This window comes from Musca autumnalis, unplaced genomic scaffold (genome assembly GCF_047663935.1).
Source record: "Musca autumnalis isolate F117 unplaced genomic scaffold, ASM4766393v1 scaffold_5, whole genome shotgun sequence".
NCBI lineage: Eukaryota > Metazoa > Arthropoda > Insecta > Diptera > Muscidae > Musca > Musca autumnalis.
The window spans coordinates 71,068,251-71,091,786 of record NW_027412088.1 but is presented as its reverse complement, the minus strand read 5'-3'; the positions used below and the strand labels follow the sequence as shown (position 1 = coordinate 71,091,786).

Below are 23,536 nucleotides of genomic sequence, written 5' to 3'. Positions count from 1 at the left end.
CTATTGAAGTTTTCTGAAAGAAACGGTGCCTCTATGGACTCTTTCTGAAAGAAAGGTTGACTCTATGTACCCTTTCTGAAAGAAAGGATGCCTCTATGGAGCCTTTTTGAAAAAAGGGTGCCTCTATGAAGCCTTTTTTAAAAAAAGGTGCCTTTATGGACCCTTTCTGAAAAAAGTGTGCCTCTTTGGACCTTTCTAAAACAATTAGTGCCTCTATGGACCATTTCTGAAAGAAACGGTGCCTCTATGGACCCCTTCTGAAGGACAGGGTGACTATCTGGACCGTTTCTGAATGAAAGGGTGCCTCTATGGACTCTTTCTGAAAGAAAGGGTGCTTCTATTGAAGTTTTCTGAAAGAAACGGTGTATCTATGGACTCTTTCTGAAAGAAAGGTTGACTCTATGTACCCTTTCTGAAAAAAAGGATGCCTCTATGGACCCTTTCTGAATGAAAGGAGTCTCTATGGAGCCTTTCTGAAAAAAGTGTGCCTCTATGGACCTTTCTGAAAAAAGGGTGCATCTATGGACCCCTTCTGAGGGGCTGCCTTTATGGACCCTTTCTGAAAGAAAGTGTTCCTCTATTGACACTTTCCGAAAGAAAGGGTGCCTCTATGGACCCTTTTCTAAAAAAGGGCCCCTCTATGGACCCTTTATGAAAGAAATGGTGCCTCTATGGACCGTTTCTGAAAGAAATAAAGCTTCTAGAGACTCTTTCTGAAAGAAATTGAGCTTCTATAGACCCATTCTTAAAGAAAGGGTACTTCTGTAGACCCTTTCTGATAGAAAAGGAGCTTCTTTAAACCGTTTTTGAAAGAAATTGAGTTTCTAGAGAGAAATTGGCCCATTCTAAAAAAAGTGCTACTATAAACCCTTTTTGAAAGAAATTGAGTTTCTAGAGAGAAATGGACCCATTCTGAAAGAAAAGGTGCTTCTATAAACCCTTTTTGAAAGAAATTGAGTTTCTACAGAGAAATGGACCCATTCTGAAAGAAAAGGTGCTTCTGTAAACCCTTTTTGAAAGAAATTGAGTTTCTAGAGAGAAATGGACCCATTCTGAAAGAAATAGATCCTTTCTGAAAGAAAGGTTGCTTCTATGGACCCATTTTGAAAGAAATTGACCCTTTCTGACCAGTAGTGGAATCCTGTATCTCATTTTTGTATTGTCAAAACTTATCAAACCTAGCCTAACTGGCCGACCTTTTATAACCCTTGATAATTGGCTTAAGTATATTGAAACACATCGAATATTTTGAATAATTTATTGGCTTGAGGGAAGGGGAAGCAATTATTTGTTTAGACATGCGGAATTAGAACATTTCCAATTTTCGATTGTTGTCTATTTTTTTGGTTATATTCTCATCACTTTTAGTTAAACATCTCTCTGAAAACACACACACAAAATCTCCGTTAAATGAGTCTATTCTGAATATCCCTCCAACACATTTTCTTTCCAATCATATCATATAATTTCAGATATGCATGTGAAGCTTATTTGTCTAGGCATCTTAAATATCATTTTCCCGACAAAGAATTTATTTGTGAGATATGTGGTGCGGTCAAACCCACTCTTGATACCCTCAAAAAGCACGAGAAAAAGGTACACGCTCCCAAGGTGGCAGCACAGTGTAAATATTGTCAAAAATGGTATGCAACCAGATCACATATGTTACGGCATGTTCTCAATATGCATACAACGGCCGATAATGAACATCGTTGTGAGATTTGTGGTTTTGTTTCGACGACCCGAACAGCATTGAGACAGCATAAACGATTCAAACATAATCCGGAAAAGAGACATAAATGTCAAATGTGTGAAAAGGCATTTAAGACACCGACACTATTGAAAGTAAGTGGTTGATAAATGTTCCCTATATGATTTATTTGTAATTATTATCCTTCTCTTATTGGCTTCTTCCAGGAGCATATGGCAACACATACGGGTATTGATTTATATAGCTGTGCCTATTGTGATGCCTCATTTAAATCAAAATCGAATCGTTACACCCATTATAGGCGCCATCATCCTGCCGAATATAATGCCACAATTGTGAAACGTGATTTACCCAAAGCCATATCCAGTTATCAATTAGATACGACGGAGCCCACGAACTCCACAACGACAAATGTTGTTTCAAATCAAACAGAATTTTTGAATCAAGGAGATATGAATTGAAAAAAATTACTTTTTAGTGGAGTGACCAAAATTCATCGTAAATAGTATTAACTGATAATATAATATAGTATTTACTGATATTAAATAAAAATATTTTTTTATTTGCTAATGAAATTACAACATGTTTTTGCTCTTAAAAGAACGAAAAAAGAATATAATAATATTGGGTAGGGGTAAAGAAATTGCTGAACCAACTTAAAAAAAATTAAATTTCGAAATGAAGAAAAGTTCTCAGTGGAATTGGAAAACTTTAACTTTAGACTTAGACGTTTTCTCTAAACTGACCTAAAAGGACCGTAATACGATCAGCACAGGAAACCCCCAAGTAAAGTGCCGCCGAATTAAATCGGAATTTAAGGAATAGTCTAGGAATTAATTTTTCTGGCCACTCTCTTAGTAGAGTAATCCAAAAGAACGGCTATAATAAAAGAGTTGCAGGAAAAAATCCTTTAATATGACCTGAAAATATCCACAAACGTTTCGAATACGCCCACAAAATACGAAAAGATTCATTTTAGGATCCTACGTTCTAGGAAAGTGAGATTATACCCTCAGCCTTTAGGCTAACGAGGGTGTATATACACTTTGATATGCCCAAATATGTGACTAATGGAAATAATGGTTTTAGACCCTAAGTATGTTTGAACGGAATCCGTTTCAGACAATGTTGAGTTGATTTAGTCATGTCCGTCGGTCTGTCTGTCTGGCTGATGCGCACGATAACCACACGCAGAAAAATTTATGTTAGAAATATGTTTGGATCCAAACAAATATATGTTTGGGACCGGTTGCAAACAAATTAATTTTTGGATCCAAACATAATATGTTTGGGTCCAAACAAATATATGTTTGCAACATTTTGTAACATATCTCAATTTGATATGTTTCGGTACCAACATATTTTTTATGTTAGAACATTTTTTTCATGGGTGGAGAGAGGATGTTTGTCAACGAGAGTAATAACAGTGCTCTCGCGGCTGTGGATTGCTGTTTTATAATGAAGAGTTGTGTGTATTGTATAATAGAAGACGTAGAAGCGAAGAAGGGGGCTTTGGTGGGGTGTATGCGACAAACTCGTGTGTTTCTTGTTTTGTTGTTGTTAACCAACTTAGGAGGAGAAGAAGAAAAGAAGAAATGATATGAATTATATTTTATTTCTTTCTTCAGTGTTTTAGATGCCTTTGTAGAGTCAAGACGGTAAAGTGAGTGAATAAATCAGTGTTTTGTGTTTTCTTAAAGAAATTGTGCTTTTTAGTAAATTATATGCCCAATACATTTTATAATTGAATCGGAAAGTTGAATGGAATTATTTTATTGGACAAGGAAGAAATCGCATTTAATATTGGTAATTACATACATACTTATGTATATTTGAAATATGGCATATCCATATTTATTTATTACATTACATAATCATTTGATTCTAGATGCCGATTCCCCGCTGATGATTTCAACTATGAGGACAATTTGTTTTATTTCACAACAAAGGAGAAGCGTTCAACTACGTTTCTATATATTTTTCTTTTTAAAAGTGTGACTATTTACAAATTATTTCAATCAGTTTTTCTTTTATTAAATTGTGTTATGTATTTCTTTGGAATTTTGTATGTACCTATGTGTTTGTTGTTCTTTTGCCTTCCAATAAACAACCTCAACATTTGTGTGTATACTATGGAGATAGCCAGTGAGTTCTTACTGAGAGCAAGTGAGCACACATTTTAAAGTGTTTTACATTGAATTTTACGCTCCCTTGCTCTTAGTAAGCGCTCACTGGTGCATGTGTTTGTTTTTTTGTGCCTTTTGGGTTTGTATTTTTTTGCCCCCAACCATATAAAATGTTTGCACCCAAACATAAAATTGTTTCCACCCAAACATAAAATTGTTTGCACCCAAACATAAATATCTTTGCACCCAAACATATATATGTTTGCACCCAAACATATATTTGTTTCCACCCAAACATATATTTGTTTGCGGACCCAAACATATATTATGTTTGGGACTGTTGCAAACATATATATGTTTGCTGCAAAATATGTTTGGGACATATGTTAGAGAGGCCGATTTTTTTTTTGCGTGCATCGAGCGAGTAAATTTTGCACTTCGTAATATTCTGCCCAAACTTTGTTTAAGTTCGAAGATGAACCAATTACCTCCCCCACAAAAGTTAAAAAAATGTTTGTAAAATTGTGCGCACGATATCTCTCGAAGGGCACGCAGAGAAAAAATATTTTTCGCTTTTGTTGGAACAAAACTATCAATTTTGCTCCGGAGCATATCGTAAAATTTCTACTAGACATAGATCAGGTTTCAATATGGGCTCTATCGGACCACTCCTTCGGGTACTTCCCACAAAAAATGTTCGGAAAGGTGCAGTGAAAGACCTCCTCTCGAATACCTTTGATTTTTGTTTTGCCCCCATAACGACCCCATTGTTTCGAATTCGGACAGAATTTCTGAATAAATTTCGGATTCTGATGCCGAAGTTGTATGGACGTGGTCACCGAATTCGGAAAGAATTTTCTAAGGAAATTCTAAAAAAATATTAGAGTTTCGCGACGAATTCGGAAGTAAATTCTTGGAAAATTCGGAAAGAAATTTAGATTTTCTGACAGAAATCGGTTCGAATTTGGAAGAAAATCTGGAAAATTTAGATCTTATGAAGAAAAGTGTTCAATATTCTGAAAAAAAATCGGAAAAAAATTCTTGGGCGATGACGAATTTGGTGTTGACGAATTCGGAAGTAAATTCTTGGAAAATTCGGAAAGAAATTTAGATTTCCTGACAGAAATCGGTTCGAATTCGAAAAAAAATCTGGAAAATTTAGATTTTATGAAGAAAGGTGTTCAATATTCTGAAAAAAAATCGGAAAAAGAGTTCTTGGGCGCGAATTTGGTATTGACACAACACAAAACAAACCCCACTCAAAGACAATTTTCTTTTAATTTGTGGAAGATTTAAATTTCAATAGTTCTAATGATTTTCCCTATTGTTATCATTTTGTTGTTAGTAGTAGAACAATGTAAACGATTTTTACGAAGTATGTTGAATCAATACTACATAGCTTGAATTATTATATGTTGCATTTATATGGACAAAATTAAAAAAATTTTATATGCGAATTTTATAGCCAATCACTTTGTTTTTCGTTAACAACCGAAGAAAAAATCTCTTAGAAAATCGATTAGAAATCAGAACGATTTCGGAACGAAGATTCTTTAGAAAACGTGCAGAGATTCTCAAAAAAAAAAAAAAATAGAAAAACGGTACAATTTCTAGGAGAACTTTGAAGAAATTGGCAAATTTCGAAAAAAAAAATAATCAGAAAATATTTGAAAAAATCGGAAATCAGAGCCCTCGGACAAAAAATTGTTAAAATGTTTTAAAGCGGCAAGTTCATACTTCCTGAGAAAATCATCCGAAATCTGCAAAAAAAAAACCTATGGCACCATGTGAAGTTCTGGAGCGAACCGATTCGGTCCAAAATTTTACAGTCGTACTATTTTGTCGAAACATAGTTTAAGTTCGAAGATAAGCGATATCGGTTGATTTCTGCTGTAACAACTTGTTTTCGCTGCCTCCATTACGACGGTACAAGTTTTTTTCAAGGGAAAGTCCATACTTCCTCAGAAATGGCCCGAAAGCTGTAAAAAAACCTTATGGTTCCATGTGTAGTGGCTGGAGCGCAGAATAACTCTCGAACAAATCAGCCGATTCGCTTTAAAACTTGGCCTTCGTAATATTTTGTCCAAATTTAGTTTAACTTCGAAAATGGTCCATATCGGTCGTCTCCCTTGGGTACTTCCCCCACAAAAGATCAACATTTTTGTTAAATGCAGTTTAAAGGGTGCTTTTATAGATCCTTTCTGAATAAAGGGTTCTTCTATGGGCCCTTTTTTAACGAAAAGGAGCTTTTATAGATCCTTTGTGTATAAAGGGTGCTTCTATGGGCCCTTTATTAACGAAAGGGAGCTTCTATAGACCCATTTTGAAAAAGGGGAGCTTCTATAGACCCTTTTTGAAAAAGGGGAGATTTTTTAGACCCTTTTTGAAAAAGGGGTGCTTCTATGGACCCTTTCAGAAAAAATGGTGCCCTCGTTAGCCTAAAGGCTGAGGGTATAAAAATCGGTCTAACTGGCCGACCTTTTTTTATAGCCCTTGATAGTTGGCTTATGTATATTGAAACATATCGAATATTTCTGAATAATTTATAGGCTTGTGGGAAGGGGAAGCAAGTATTTTGTTTCATCATACGGAATTCAAACACTTCCAATTTTCTATTGTACTCTATTTTTTTCTTATATTCTCATCACTTTTAACTAAACATCTCTTTGAAAACACACACTCTCAGTTAATTGTGCCTATTCTGAAATTCCCCACACATTTTCTTTCCAATCATATCATATAATTTCAGATATGCCTGTGAAGCGTATTTGTCTAGGCATCTAAAATATCATTTTCCCGACAAAGAATTTATTTGTGAGATATGTGGTGCGGTCAAGCCCACTCATGATGCGCTAAAAAAGCACGAGAAAAAAGTACACGCTCCCAAGGTGGCAGCACAGTGTGAATATTGTCAAAAATGGTATACGAGCAAATCACATATGTTACAGCATGTTCTAAATATGCATAAAACGGCCGATAATGAACATCGTTGTGAAATTTGCGGTTTTGTCTCGACCACACGTACAGCATTGAGAAAGCATAAACTATTCAAACATAATCCGGAAAAGAAACATAAATGTCAAATGTGTGAAAAGGCATTTAAGACACCGACTCTGTTGAAAGTAAGTGGTTGTTCGTTCGATTTTTTTTACACGATATGTTCTTACATATATATACAAAATGTATATGCCAAGTGGCAGCACATATGCGAAATAACATATCGTGTAAAGTACCCATTAGTAATTATTCTCTCTCTCTCTCTTATTGGCTTCTTTCAGGAGCATACGGCAACACATACGGGTATTGATTTATATAGCTGTGCCTATTGTGATGCCTCATTTAAATCGAAATCGAATCGTTATACCCATTATAGGCGTCATCATCCTGCTGAATATAACGCCTCTATTGTGAAACGCGACTTACCCAAAGCCATATCCAGTTATCAATTGGATACAGAGTCCACGAACTCCACAACGACGAATGCTGTTTCAAATCAAACAGAATCTTTGAATCAAGAAGAAATCAACTTAACATTTTTTTAGTGGTGAAAGAAAATGATCGAAAATAGTATCAACTGATATTAGAGTATAGTATTTACTGATATTTAATAAAAACAAGTTTTTGGACCATTATTATATGTTCTCTTTTACAATTGGATGGATTTGAAAACGCGAAATAAACCAATTTGGAAGCACTAAATATATAATTTTCATATTTAAAGTTAGTGTAAAGACTGACCTCCTTGAAATTTTAAGTCTTTCAGTGAAATTGGAAAACGTTTAAATTGAAAAAAGTCAACAACAGTCAATCATAAATAACTGACCGCAATACGCAATCAGCACTGGAAACCCCAAGCAAAGTGCGGTCGAATTAAATCGGAATTACAAAAACGCTCCTATTTTGATGCAAAGTATTAAAAAACTCAAAAGTTTAACTTTAACATTGAATTCCTCTGCAACTACTAGACGGAATTTGGTTCACCAGAAAACTGAAAAGTTTACCTGTCGAACATAAAAAACAAATAAATAAAAATTATGAAAATATCTTCATCCGTTCAAAAATTACAGAATTTTGACCACTGCTGGCCGTACCCAAACGTATGTAAATTTGATAAAAATCCGAAATCGAGTAATTAATTGTACGTTATTTTCTTTTAAAAGTATGAAGTGATAATAAATCTAATTTACGTTTTTATAACACTGTGCGAAAAAAATAACCACATTCTGACACCGCAGTGTGATAGAAGACGAAAAATAAGAAGACACGTGTCTTGGCACGTGTCAACAAGCAACTACAAAAATGTACCTAAGATCTCAGTTAACAACTTTCTAGAACATATGAACATTCTAGGAGCGGCCCTTTAAGCTCAAAATTCCATTAGGTTTACTCATTCTTTCCTGGTCAGGTCCGTAAATAACAAACCTTTCAAATTTTCTAGAGTGTTGAACAGTTTGTTATTTCCAGACCTGAGCGTTAACCATAATATAATTGTTAGTGAATTTTGAACATGAAGGACCGTTCCTAGAATGTTCATATGTTCTAGAAAGCTGTTAACTGAGATCTTAGGTAAATTTTTGTAGTTGCTTGTGTTCTTGAATTTTGAACGGTTCGGAATCAATGGACCAGAATCGGAGAAAAAAGTATAAAAATCGAATATTTTCTAAAGTTTTTTTTTTGCTATTTTGACCTTTAAAAACAGTTCGTAGTGGGCTCTGATGTTCCACAAAGTTGTATACTGATTTATTCGCTACATTATTGTGGTTGAATGTTTTCTTGAATTTTGAATGGTTTAATTTCTATGGAACAGAAACCGAAAAAAGAAAATAAAAATTGCATTTGTTTTGCTATTTTGACCTTTAAGAACCATTTCTACAGGGTTCGTATGTTCTAGAAAGTTGTTTATTGAGATCTAAGGTACATTTTTGTAGTTGGTTGTTTGATTCAATTTTGATCGGTTTGATATCTGTAGGCCAAAATCTGAGAAAAAATTATAACGGAAACTTGGCCTTAACGATTTTGACCTTGAAGATAAGGTTGAATGGATTTTATGTCTTCACAATTATTATTCTTTAAGATGAGAGCTACAACTTTGCCTCCACGAGTAAACCAAAATTCTTAGCGGTTTAGAAGATATGAGCCTGACAAAATGGTCCTTTTTGACATTAAGGCCTCAGGTTTTTGGGGGCCCATAACCGCGAAATTCGAAGTAACAGGAAAAAACGCCGAGACACGTGTCTTCTTATTTTTCGTCTTCCATTACGCTGCGGTGTCAGAATCAGGGTTTCGGAGTCGGAGTCGGAGTCTACGAGTCGGAGTCGAGCAATTTTGCTGGAGTCGGAGTCGGAGTCTGAGTCGAAAAAAATAACTCGACTCCGACTCCGGGCAAAATTTTTTCCACGATTTAGAAATGTAATATTAAATTTGGAACAAGAACTTTTTTTAAAAATCATTATTTATTTTAAAAGAAAGGTATAATAAAATATATATGCTAATTATGTATTAGACGAAGTTAAATGACAATTCACAGGATATTTACTATCCTTTGAAGTGTAGTCAATTCATCCCTATTTTGTTGATCCAATTGATTCGTTACATTTTTGCAAACAAAAGTAAAGTTCTATGACAATCGAATTAAGATTGGACCTTTAACCTCTTTCGTCAGAAGTCTAGCTAGTCTTCTCACAAAGTTCTATTGGTATTCTCATCTTGTTTTTTATGAGAAGTCATCCTTGTCTTCTATTAAAGACATTGTGGTCTCTATGGGAAATCTTACTGAATACCCTGTGACACAAAATGCAAGTTAAGATCTGGGGAAGGAAAATTCCTTTCGGGAATGAAAGCCCCAATTGAGAACCCTAAAGGATCCCATAGCTTAAATTTCTGAGTCATGACATAATGATTTTTTTGATTGTTTGGAGATATTGTTTCATCATTTTTAGATGACATGTTTTCAGTTAAATGGAATGAGGAACATTTCTGTCAAATATGCTGTCCTCCTAGCTCAGTTCTTCCATGTCCTTTTAGTTCTTGAACTCAAAAAGTAAAACAAAATTAAATGTTCTAGAAAAATGTTCCACTGAAAATTATATGTAGATTTCCCATATCCAAGAAATCGACATTGTCACGTTTTCATTGTCCTTTATCAGTTTTTCCATTTACTTTGTCAAAAAAACCTATGTTTATGTGTTTCGGTAAATTTCGCATAATCTATTAACTGTTTATCAAATTCGGATGGTTACGCTTCTGAATTAGGCATCATAAATTCGTTGTTGGTTAACGACAGATTCATCCCGCTATAACTCAGAAGTCTGACAAACGGCGAATCTTCCTACTAAGATTCATTATATACTCAATGAGGGCTTTAGATGTAAACATTGAAATAACCGGATCTGTCCGCCAGGAACAGATATAGTTAATGTGTATTCGAGTTTTCTACACAATCAATTGCATATACGAAATTCAATGAAATACATAATCATAGAGTTTTCATGAGAAAGGGTCTGGTAAAAGTGATAAAGGACAATGAAAACATGACAATATCGATTTCTTGTCCTAGTGAACGGACCGTCCCTGCATAAAATTTTCCTAGCAACATTTTTGTAGAATATTTTCATGCTCGAAATCTCATCGTTTGCTAATTTTTCAGTTCCAGAAAACATCTATCTGCCTACGTGCTGAATGGTGTACACAATATATCTCAAATATTTCAATAAAATTATCCACTCCACACCAAAGTTCAAAATTTGAGCGCTGAATTTTAGTTTAAGGGGTGATCCCTACATACAAATTTCAGAAAAAAGTAGAAATTATAGGTAGCATAGAATATGTGGTCAATTTTCCACACGGCCGCAAAAACATATGACAATTGGTTTACTAGTTTTCCAGATAGGGTTGGCACCGTAAAATGCTTTAATAAAAACAAGGTTTCGTAGACGACCTCAAAACTTCGTAATACTTTTCTTTTTAAGATGAAGAAAAAAATCTGGCAAAAAGTTACGTAGTTTTCTAGAAAAAAAGTCACGAAAAATGGCTTTTATTGAATTTTTACAACTGGGGGTCTCCATTTAAGGCTAATCACACTAAAAGGTTGAAACTTGGTCGGGAATTGCTTATAGTTTTTATTGCATGTAGTCCTTACGATTTGTATTGCCCCATCATTTTCACATATTTTGAAGGATTAAAGATTTGCTCACGCGGAAGAATTCCGTCCAGAATATACTCGTTCAAAAAAGGAAAACGGACAAAAACTTTCTAACTTTGCTATTTTTCAATGTAAGATTCGGAGAAACAGTATTGATATCTTCGAATGTATTCGAACGAATGCCCTTTCTAAGGAATATGTAAGGAAAAACTAACACATTAGCCTATATACGCCAAAATATAGGAAGTTAAAAAATTGTGCACATTTTATTCATTTTTAGTGGGATAGGAATTCCCTCTCGGAGTCGACCCGGAGTCTGAGTCGGAGTCGTGAAAAAAACTCGCCTGGAGTCGGAGTCGGAGTCGAGCCAAAAATACCTCGACTCCGAAACCCTGGTCAGAATATGGTTAATTTTCCATAACACAAAAAATTACACACAGTGTAATAAAACATGATTTCAACTAATGCTACGTTCCCATTTTGTGTAACAAAAACTTAAGGGGTGACCCCCACTTATAAAGTACAATTAAAGTCATTTTTCATGAATTTTTTCCAAGAAAATTATGAAACTTTTTAGTAGATTTTTTTTCCATCTGAAAGGGCACATCTTAATCTACTTTCTGAATTTTTCTTGTTGAAAAATATATTGTAGTTTTGTGGCAATTGACCGTCTACCAAATTTTTTGCTAAAATGGTATGTGCAAATCTCTTAAACGGAGCCACCGGTTTGGTCCAAACCTTGGATCTCAAAATATTTTGTCCAAGCTATGTAAGTTTAAGTTCCAACTTCTTAGGGTACGTCTCCCACAAAAGTTAAATATTTTTATTTAAATGCAGTTTAAGATTTTTTCGAGGATTATTTGAACATTTTTACCGAAGGTACTCCTAGTGGTCCTGTTTACAGCGATACTAGTTTTTTCCTATGTAGGTAAGTCCATGTTTCCTGATATAATGGACCAAAAGCTCTACATTCTATGGTGACCTACAGAAATGACTGGCGGGCGCGATGTCTATCGAATGGAATGTATTCAAAAATAGATTCACTTCCAAAATAGACTACGTCGGTACATTCCTTCAGGTACCTCTTCCCCAACACTTTTGATCTTTGATCCAAATCCATATTCGTACGTTCAGAAAGGGACACACAATTTTGAAAACCACCAAAATACAAAATTTTTGGTGAAAAGAATTCTTGTTGTGTAGCAGGTATTCGATGGGTCTATGGATTAAAGTTTCAATTCACACAGGCAAATAGTCTCTGACGGCAAATCCGACTGATACTGTTTTACTTGTTCTCTATAATTTATTTGTTATGACTATTTGACCTGTTTTCTCAAAAATGATTTCAGTTTCTGGAATAGAGCAAATGTTTACGAAACTTAACCATTGATCGGTAGCAAAAAATTATGAGAGACAAATTTTATTTCCTCCTATTTTATTATTAACAAAAAAACAAACAATTATTTCTTAAAAAGAACGAAAAAATCCACTTCAAATTAAAGAAAAAAATTCTTCACTTTTTCTTCATTGCCATTGCAGATTTTCTAGTAAAGTGTTGTTGACGAGTCATATTAAGATTCATGAACCCTCAAAGGGTATTATTTGTGATATCTGCGGTACGGTAACGACATCCATCAATTCGCTGCAGCATCACAAGAAAAAAGTTCACGAACCGAAAATACCACGACAATGTGAACATTGTGGCAAATGGTATTCAAGCCTTTGGTCAATGCAACGTCATGTCATAAATATGCATGTCCATGCTGAAGAAGATCACACGTGTGAAATATGCGGTTTTGTATCCTCCACCCGGGAGGCTAAAAAGAAACATATACAATATCGTCACAATCCCGAAAAGAAACACAAGTGTACAATGTGTGAAAAAGCCTTTAAAACACCGACTTTATTGAAAGTAAGTTTTGAAATAACACACTTGAGTTTTTATGTTTTGTTTTACTAACTTCTTTCTTCTCTCTTTTTCTCTGGCATCACTTGCAGGAGCATATGGCCACACATACCGGTATTGATTTATATAAATGTTTATTTTGTGATGCAACATTCAAATCACAATCAAATCGTTCCACCCACTATAAACGTCATCATCCCACGGAATATATACCGAATATGACAAGACGTACCCGACCAACGGCAATTGTTAAAAATATGGAGAATTATGTTCAAAATCCTGATTCTGATCAAATAAATGCCACCATAAATGAGAATGAAAGCAATAATCCTAATTTTAGAGTAGAATATGAGGCAAATGAATCACAAGTCTCTCAAGCGGGTCTTGGCTAGGATTGCATTAAGAATACATACAACATGTGACACCCAAGAATGACCTCTAGTCGTAAAACTTTCAACATTTTTGTGTAAATACCATATTTGTCTTTTAAATATAGATAAAGATTCAATTCAAAATGATTTCTTAAAACTATTTTTTTTAACTTACTTAGGTGGCCTGATATCGAACATTTGTCCAATAAGGCTATCTATCTGTTCCCTTTCTTCCAGAAAGGGTCTACAGAAGCACACTTTCTTTCAGAAAGGTGCTAAATAAGCAGCCTTTTTTCAGAAAGGTGCTAAAAAAGCAGCCTTTCTTGCAGAAAGGTGCTAAAAAGCAGCCTTTCTTTCAGAAAGGTGCTAAAAAAGCAGCCTTTCTTTCAGAGAGGTGCTAAAAAAGCAGCCTTTCTTTCAGAGAGGTGCTAAAAGAGCAGCCTTTCTTTCGGAAAGATGCTATAGAAGCACCCTTTCTTTCAGAAAAGTGCTATAGGAACAACCTTTCTTTTAGAAAAGTGCTATAGGAACAACCTTTCTTTTAGAAAGATGCTCTGGAAGCACTCTTTCTTTCAGAAAGGTGCTATAGAAGCACCCTTTCTTTCAGAAAAGTGCTATAGGAACACCCTTTCTTTTAGAAAGATGCTCTGGAAGCACTCTTTCTTTCAGAAAGGTGCTATAGATGCACCCTTTCTTTCCGAATGGTGCTATAGAAGCACCTTTTTTTAAGAAATGTGCTATAGAAGCACCCTTTCTTTCAGATAGGTGCTATAGAAGCACCCTTTCTTTTAGAAAGGTGCTATAGAAGCACCCTTTCTTTTAGAAAGGTGCTATAGAAACACCCTTTCTTTCAGAAGGGTCCTCTGTAAGCACTCTTTCTTTCAGAAAGGTGCTCTGGAAGCACTCGTTCTTTCAGAAAGGTGCTGTGGAAGCACTCTTTCAGAAAGTTGCTCTGGAAGCACTCTTTCAGAAAGGTGCTCTGGAAGCACTCTTTCAGAAAGGTGCCTGGAAGCACTCTTTCAGAAAGGTGTTCTGGAAGCACTCTTTCAGAAAGGTGCTCTGGAAGCACTCTTTCGAAAGGTACTCTGGAAGCACTCTTTCAGAAAGGTGCTCTGGAAGCACTCTTTCTTCCAAAAAGTTGCTCTGGAGGCACTCTTTATTTCAGAAAGGTGCTCTGTAAGCACTCTTTCTTTCAGAAAGATGCCCTGGAAGCACTCTTTTTTTCAGAAAGGTGCTCTGGAAGCACTCTTTCTTTCAGAAAGGTGATCTGCAAGCACCCTATCTTTCAGAAGTGTGCTGTAGAAGCACCCTTTCTTTCAGAAGTGTGCTGTAGAAGCACCCTTTCTTTCAGAAAGGTGCTATAGAAGCACCCTATCTTTCAGAAGTGTGCTATAGAAGCACCCTATCTTTCAGAAGTGTGCTATAGAAGCACCCTTTCTTTCAGAAAGGTGCTATAGAAGCACCCTTTCTTTCAGAAAGGTGCTATAGAAGCACCCTTTCTTTCAGAAAGGTGCTATAGAATCACCCTTTCTTTCAGAAAGCTGCTATAGAAACACCCTCCCTCTCAGAAAGGTGCTGTAGAAGCACCATTTCTTTCAGAAATGTGCTACAGAAGGGTCAGTAGAAGCACGCTTTCTTTCAGAAAGGGTCTATGAAAGCAACCTTTAATTCAGAAGGCTCTGCGGAACCACCCTTTCTTTCAGAAAGGCTCTATATAGAGGCACCCTTTTCTTCCAGAGTGGATCTGTGTAATATATTCAGTATATATAAGCACTCTTTCTTTGAAGGTACATTTTAGCTCAATTTTCATAGGCCCTCATCCTTAGTTGGTAAAAATACGTGTGAACATTGAAAAAATATCTTAAAACTTCATTAAAGGTTGTCTCAAGGTGATAAACAATTCCAGCAATTCCTTCCAACTACATTTTTACCCATTTTTTGGTTCAAAATTGTTCTTGATTTTTCTTGATTACTCCTCTTTCAGATTTGCAACAAAAATTCTTTTGCACAGTCATATTAGATATCACAGTCCCTCGAATATTGTTGTCTGTGATATCTGCGGTAAAACTATGCGTAGCGCTGATACTCTGAAAAAGCACAAAAATGCTATCCACATTAAGAAACCAAAAGTTCCTGCACAATGCAACTATTGTGGTAAATGGTATTCCACACGTGGTACGCTACAAACTCATGTCCTCAATATGCATATTTACACCGATACCGAACATCGTTGTGAGATTTGTGGCTTTGTGTCTACAACACGTTCGGCTAAACTGAAACATATACGCTTCAAGCATAAGATAGAAAAGAAATTCAAATGCGGTATGTGTGAGAAGGCTTTTAAGGTGCCAACACTGTTGAAGGTAAGTGAAACATGGATTTGTTTTGTTAAGAGATTTTACTTAATTTTTGTTTTTTTTTTTATTTGCAGGAACATATGGCCACCCATACCGGAGTGGATTTATATAAATGTGAATGGTGTCCAACAACATTCAAATCAAAATCGAATCGTATAAATCACTGTAAACGTCATCATCCAGAGGAGTATAAAAAATCGGTGAAACCACGATCCGTACCCCAATCTGTAAAAAATGAAATACTTCAAAAAAATATTCTAGATAATGATGACGATGACCACAGTGTTACTTATGAATTTGAAGAAATTGACGATATAAATGAAGTGCTTTTGTAAAATAAAATAGAAATGAGTGAATTAAAAATCAATAGAATTAAATAAAAATATGCAAAGTGATGCCTTGAATTTGTGGATAAAAGTTATTGCCTTATAAGAAAAACTATTTAATAATTCGAAATGGGCGCAGTGAAATAGCCTTTCATAACACTGTACAAAAATGCAACCAACTTCCAGTAGACAATTTTTTGAAAGTGTATATTGAGTCTACCAAAACCCTAGTTTTGTTTTGTATTCTTAGATCGAGCTTGGATATTAAGGCCCAGTCTAAACGGTCTAACCTTTATTGCACTGACTTTATCTTAGAAACTAATAGTAATGTTGCTTTGCAGTCCCCAGCAGTTTAAAATAGATGAATTAGAAAAAAACTACATCTAAGGCATCAAAATCGAAAAAATATAAAACATTTTACAAAATTTTTGGAGTTCGGGTCAGTAGCAACTAAACTATTGGGAGTTCAACCAAGTAACTTTTTACAAAAATTTTCCAAATAATGTGTTCAGCAATTTTTTAGAAAATTCTGAAACTTTTAAATGATTATTTGATGTTCTTTCAGAGGTATTTTAGTTGATTTAGCCATGTCCGTCTGTCTGTCTGGCTGGAGCGCACAATAACTCTCGAACGGGCCAATAATTCGGTCCAAAATTTGGCTTTCGTAATATTTTGTCCAAACTTAGTTTAAGTTCGATCGGTCCACTCCTTCCGGTACATCCCCCACAAAAGTTCGAAAATGTTCGGAAATTTTGTGCACACGATAACTCTTTAAGGGAGTAACCGATTTCGTCCATACTTTGCACATGGTGAAATTTCAACCAGATTAAGATGAGGTTCCAATATGGACTCAGTCGTTCCACTCCTTCGGGTACCTCCCACACAAAATTTCGGAAAAGTTCAGTTTAGGGCCTGCTCTTGAATCGCTTTGTCCATACTTCCTGGCAAGTCCATACTTCCTGAGAAAATAGGCTGAAAGGTGAAAAAATTCCTATGACACCGTGTGTAGTGGTTGGAGCGCAAGATAACTCTTGAACGAATCTGCCGATTCGGTCCAAAATTTGAAGTTCGTAATATTTTGTCCAGGGTTAATTTAAGTTCGAAGATGAGCCATATTTGTACACTCCTTCTGGTACCTCCCTGACAAAAATTCTAAACTTTTCGCTAAAATGGTGCGCACGGTAACTCTCCAAGGTAGTAACGTACCAACTCGGTTACTACATTCGAGAGTTACCGTGCGCACCATTTTAGCGAAAAGTTTACTGTGCACATCGCAATATTTCTACGAGACATAGATTAGGTTCGAATATGGACTTTATATGTCATCTCCTTCGGGTACCTCCCACACAAAATTTCCGGAAAAGTGCAATTTAAGAGCTGCTCTCGAATCCCTTTGATTTCTGTTATAGCAGTTTGTATTTGTTGCCCCCATTACGGCACAAGTTTTTTCAGCGGCAAGTCTAAGTTCCTGAGAAAATGACCCGAAAGCTATAAAAACCCCTACGACATCAGTATAGAGCTGGCAAACTATCGATAGTCAGACTATCGTTTTGAATGCGGGAGCGCACGGTAACTTTTGAAGGGGTCAGCCGATTCGGCCCAAAGTTTGGCCGTAATATTTTGTTCAAACTTGGTTTAAGTTCGAAGGTGAGCCATGTCGTCCACTCCTTCGATTTGATTGGTACCACAAATATTTTCTTCATGCTCTTATCTACAAATTAGCTGAAGAGGTTAAAAAAACATTCGAATTGGTTTCAGAGATATTGAAGTGATTTGTTCTAAAAAGTCAATATTTAGGCATATTTAGATGGAGTCATAAAATCCAAACTCCATCTAACAACACAGAACAGAAGTTTTTTGCACTCGATGGCATGGACTTGCCCACGAAAAACTTTATATCGCTGTAAACAGGACCACGGCAGCGGGTTCTTTCGTAAAGGATTGTAGCCGAGCACACTTCAAATTGCGTCAGGCGTACGAACATAAAGGGTTGTTTAAATGCTTACATGTACACCACAAACTGTTCTTTGTTTAGTTAACAAAAAAACTCGCGTGCCCACGGTGAGCATTGAACACACAACCCTTGGTTTTATAGTCGGACACACATAATCTGTTCCACCCTACTCATTACTTAGTAAGGAGTACTAAAGTAGGTATTTTTGTTTATATTACTCTATAATGGTTACATCATGACTAACGGATCCGAATTTTTGCTGGGTGGGGTCTAAAACCATTACCATTTCGATGAGGCACATTTTCATCTTACCCAAGTGTATATGAGGAAAAGCCAACATTTTTTAATATTCTATGTGAACAAAATTAAAAAAAAAAAATTTTGAAGCTACATGAACAATTTTTGGTACATGAATTGAGAAAAAATTCCCATTCTCAAATCTGTTCGAGATACTAATTTTGGTTATTGCGCGCAAAAGTTACGGCATTTACAATTCATGTAAGCGTTTGGTTTTTCTGCAAAGCTTATGTGGCTTTGCAAAATGGAATTAACAAATACGCTATCTCCCGTTACAGATAGGAAAAGCCTTTCTGAACAATTCAGGACCTTTTTTACGTTTAAAAAAATTAATTATAGGAATGTACTTTGAAACTTTTTTCCAAACATTAAGTGAAACAGACCCTGATAACCCTTGATCCAACAATTCAATAAGAACAACAACAATTTAAATAAGAAAAATAAATGTGCTGAGACCCTTTTCCGTAGTTGGTAAAAACGTATGTACTGTCTTCAATTCCACAATTCTTTCCAAGTATGTTTTTTTTTTTAATCACCACTTATGCAGTGTATTTATTGATATTTCTTGATTACTCCTCTTTCAGATTTGCAACAAAACTTCTATTGTACAATCACAAAAAATATCACAGTCCCTCGAATATAGTTGTCTGTGATATTTGTGGTAAGACAATGCGTAGCGTTGAAACACTGAAGAAGCACAAGAATGCTATTCATTTTAAGAAACCAAAAGTTCCCGAACAATGCAGTTATTGTGGTAAATGGTATTCCACACGTGGTACGCTACAAACCCATGTCCTCAATATGCATATTTACACCGATCGCGAACATCGTTGTGAGATATGCGGATTTGTGTCTACAACTCGTTCGGCTAAATTGAAACATATTCGTTTCAAGCATAGAATAGAAAAGAAATTTAAATGCGGTATGTGTGAGAAGGCTTTTAAGGTGCCAACACTGTTGAGGGTAAGATAAGCATGGATTTTTTGTTTAGAGATTTTCGTTATTTAATTTTTATTTTTTTATTTGCAGGAGCACATGGCCATCCATACCGGAGTGGATTTATATAAATGTGAATGGTGTCCAACAACATTCAAATCAAAATCGAATCGTATAAACCACTGTAAACGTCATCATCCAGAGGAATATAAGAAATCTGTGAAACCACGTTCCGTACCCCAACCTATAAATGTTAAAATACTTGAAGCAAATGTTATTGACAATGATGACGATGTTGTTACATATGAATTTGAAGAAATTGACGATATAAATGAATAGCTTCTGTAAAAGAAAATTGAAATGAATGAATTAAACATAAATTAAATTGCATTAAAAATATGTAAAGTGATGCCTTTAATATGTGAATAAAAGTTATAGCCTAATAATGACAATTTCTAATAATTCGGTATGGGCGCTGTGAAATATTTTTTCAACAAACTGTGCAAGCGTGCAAAATGCAAACATCTTCTTTAAGACATTTTCTGAAAATGCAAAACCCTAGTTGGTTTTTGTGTTATATTGTGTTATTGTAGATTGTTCTGCCTTATCTAGGCCGAGCTAAAATGAACCTTTATTGTATTGATCGGGGCTTTATCGCAGAAATTAATAGGCAGTTTCATTTTAGTCTTTAGCAATATACGAACTAGGACAAACAGAATATACAAAATTTAAATCAATTTCTGGAATTCTGGTCAGTAGCAGCTAAACTATTTGGTTTTAAACCGGCTAACTTTTAGCCGAAAAAAATTCCAAATACTGTGCTTAGAAATTCTTCAGAATATTCTGAAACTCTAAAAAACTTGTTTCATGTTGTTTCAGCGGTATTTTATATCATACCTTCCAAAAAACGTACAGTATAATCTCGATAATCCGGACAACACATGTTTCGGCGGTGTCCGGATTAGCTAATTGTTCGGATTACCGAGTAAAAACAAAAAATATAATTTTTTACTTTTAATGTAATAATGGACTTTTACTAGACAATAACCTGGTAAAATATTCATATTAAGCAAATATTATGGGTTGCAACTATTTTAAGACCAGAAGCAGCTTCCCTGACTACCAAATTTACGTTTTATATTCCTCCAGCGTAATTTCGGTGAATTTTGCTGATAACTTTTGTAATCTAAAACTTCTCTGCAGCTAGTGTATATTTGTGCACGTTGAGGGTTACGTCTTGGGCATTTCAGGTGACGATGTATTGATTTCCCTTGCCCATGGGACATGAGCCGTTTATGAATCGCGATAGAACATCAGAATTCAAATACATTCATCTCATTATGGGGAATATTTAGCGATTTCTATAATTATTACCAAATGACTTCATCTCGTTGACGAAATCAAAAAAAAAAAAAAACATTGTTTTATATAAATATTATAGCTAAGGAATAAGACAAAATGTAATTTAAATCTATTAGTTGCATAACTACGAGAATGCAGTACAACACTCTTTAGTTACCGTTGATTTTGAATGTCAAGGAAAGAAAATACAAGGGTCATACTTTTTACATACTTTGTTTTAAATTTATTTAAATTCCTACTCGTAAGCAATCTACTCGTTTCCTCGTTTAGCTATAAATCCCAATGAAAACTAACCTATTAATGACAACGCTTTAAATGATTTAAACATTTCTAGGTAAAATATCCTTGGAATACCTTGAACTAATTCCTTTAGAAGAAAAGGGCAACTCCACATCGATTTTTCAGTTAAGCAGGACATCCAACCCTAGGTTTTAAATACTGTTGCTTATCATGGCCAGTCATCAATGGTTGAACGATAGAAAAACAAGTAATAAAGTATCAGTAGGCTTTGCCGACAAATATATACCCTTAGTCTGTGTGGATAGAAATAATGTTTTTCAAAAAAAAAATATGAATTTAGGGGGGTTTTCAAAATTTTCAAGCTCAAAAATTTGCGGTGATATCGATAGATAGGGGTTTTTTAACATACTAGTCTACGAAAAAAGTAATATCGCTGCAAACAGGGCCACTAGGAAAACCTTCGCTCAAAATGTCGAAAGAATCTTTGAACAGACCCCTAACCACACACAAATGTTGAACATTTGTGAGGGTGGTACCCCAAGGATTGGACAGATAGGGCCCAAATTTGAACATAAACTAACTTTCGACAACATTTAGAGATCCAAACTTTGGACCAAATCGGTTGCTACGTCTATGAGAAATCGCGCGTACCATTTTAGCGAATATTTTCGAACTTTTGTGGGGGAGGTACCAAAAGGCGTGGACCTATAAGCACCACCTTCGAATTTCATCTAATATTCGAAGAAGTATTACGATATCCAAAGTGAGGACGAACGCAGTATTCGGTTCGAGCTCTCCAGCCACTACATATGGTGCATGGAGCTGTATTCTCAAGAAGTATGGACTTGCCCCTGAAAAAATTTTACTGTCGTAATTGAGGCAGCGAATGCAAACTGCTTCAAAGAGCAGGTCTTAAAGTGAATTTATCCAAAATTTTGTGTGGGAGGTACCCGAAAGAGTAGGCAAATATAGTCCATATTCGAGCCTGATCTATATGTGGTAGATATATTAGGATGTGTAAAGTATGGACCAAATCGGTCACTCCCATCAAGAGTTATCGTGCGCACAATTTTTCCGAACATTGTTGAACTTTTGTGGGGAGGTACCTGAAGGAGTGGCCCGATATGGCTTATCTACGAACATAAACTAAGTTGGCACAAAATATTACGGAGGCCACATTTTGGACGAAATCGGCAGATCCGTTCGAGAGTTATCTTGCGCTCAAACCACTACCCACGGTGTTATATGGGTTTTTTGTACCTTTCAGGCTATTTTGTCAGGAAGTATAGACTTGTCCCTGATGAAACTTATACCGTCGTATGGGGAGCAGCAAATACAAGTTGTTACAACTTTTCCGAAATTTTGTGTGGAAGGTACCCGAAGGAGTGGACCGATTGAGTCCATGTTGGAAATTCATCTAAGTCTGGTAGAAAATTCACGATGTGCAAAGTATGGACCAAATCGGTTACTTCCTTCAAGAGTTATATATAAGATATAACCCATCTTCGAACTTAAACTAAGTTTGGACAAAATATTGTGAAAGCCAAATTTTGGACCAAATCGGTTCATCCGTTCGAGAGTTATCGTGACAGACAGCAGACGGACGGGCATTGCTAAATCGACTCCAAATTGTCTGGAACACATTTCGTCCAAACATACTTGGGGTCTGAAACCATTATTTCGATGAGGCACATTTTGCCCGAATGAAAGTGTATATACCCTCGTTAGCATAAATGCTGAGGGTATAAAATGGCCCACTTATGTAGTTTTGCAAAAAAATATATCAGTAACTGAACATTTTTTCAAAAACGGAAAGTGATATGGAAAGCTCTCAAAAAGTACAACAACGTGGCACCAGTAAATCAAAATTTGCATAAGTCGACATTTGCCGTTTTCAAAGAAAATCACACAATTTGTAGTTGATTTAGCCAAGTTCGTCAGTCTGTCCGGCTGGTGCACACGATAACACTCGAACGGATCAACCGATTTGGTTTAAATTTTGGCTATCATAATGTTTTTTCCAAACTTATTTTAAGTTCCCTAGTTTAAGTTTCGCTAAAATGGAACGCACTCTAACTCTTGAAGGGAGTAACCGAATTGCTCATAACTGTGCATATGGTAATATTATTTACAGGCATAGATCAGTAGTGCAATTTTGTTTTTTTTTTTTTTTCAAAATAGTCTGCCTTAATCCCATTGTTGTTGTTTTATTATTTTAAAACAACTAATTTATTAGTGGAAAAAGTTTGGCATTGTTCGCCAAGGGGTAAGGCAGGGAAGACTAGTTTCGATCCACGCCACTGGATCTCTTTGGTTTATTTCGCAAACATTTTCGTCGGAGTTGTGTTAGGTTGCCAAAGAAAATCTTCTCATTGTTCACCTTTATACTTCGAGCTGACGATTGATGTTTGGGTATAAAAAGTTTCTTGAAGAAGTTATTGAAAAATAACTTCGGTGGAGAATATCCACAAACAAGAACCAGGGGAACTGATGAGATCCAGTGGCGTGGATCGAAACTAGTCTTCCCTGTCTTACCGCTTGGCGAACAATGCCAAACTTTTTCCACTAATAAATTAGTTGTTTTAATATAATAAAACAACAACAATGGGATTAAGGCAGACCAAGGTAAATTTATAGAAGGTATGTGCATGAATTACAACAACTAACAAATTTACAAAAACAACATTGTTGGTATTGAAAATTAATTGTCAAAGAAAATATTGAGTAATAGGGTCGTTCCAAAAATTTTCTCTGCAAAAAAATAAATACATTTTGAAAGTCCTCCAAAATAGAACAAATTTGAATGACA

General features: G+C 35.5%; 1 protein-coding gene across 17 annotated transcripts in view; it reads left to right on the top strand.

Annotated features, from left to right (window-relative positions):
* The window catches only part of LOC141387190 (uncharacterized), a 225,527-nt gene that overhangs the window by 156,709 nt on the left and 45,282 nt on the right, over positions 1-23,536 (top strand). Inside the window, exons 3-4 of one of the 17 annotated variants that reach the window (XM_073956472.1) lie at positions 18,774-19,152; positions 19,219-19,571. The exons of 12 other annotated variants lie outside the window; for them this stretch is intronic. In XM_073956472.1, coding sequence (XP_073812573.1) covers positions 18,774-19,152; positions 19,219-19,464 — 625 coding nt within the window. In that variant the 3' untranslated portion in view covers positions 19,465-19,571. Of the gene's footprint in view, positions 1-1,472; positions 1,846-1,917; positions 2,287-6,586; positions 6,960-7,115; positions 7,537-12,517; positions 12,891-12,976; positions 13,413-15,239; positions 15,619-15,686; positions 16,017-18,773; positions 19,153-19,218; positions 19,572-23,536 lie in introns of those variants that run through there. 4 more of the 17 variants (XM_073956468.1, XM_073956462.1, XM_073956469.1 and 1 more) reach the window with 4 other exon arrangements.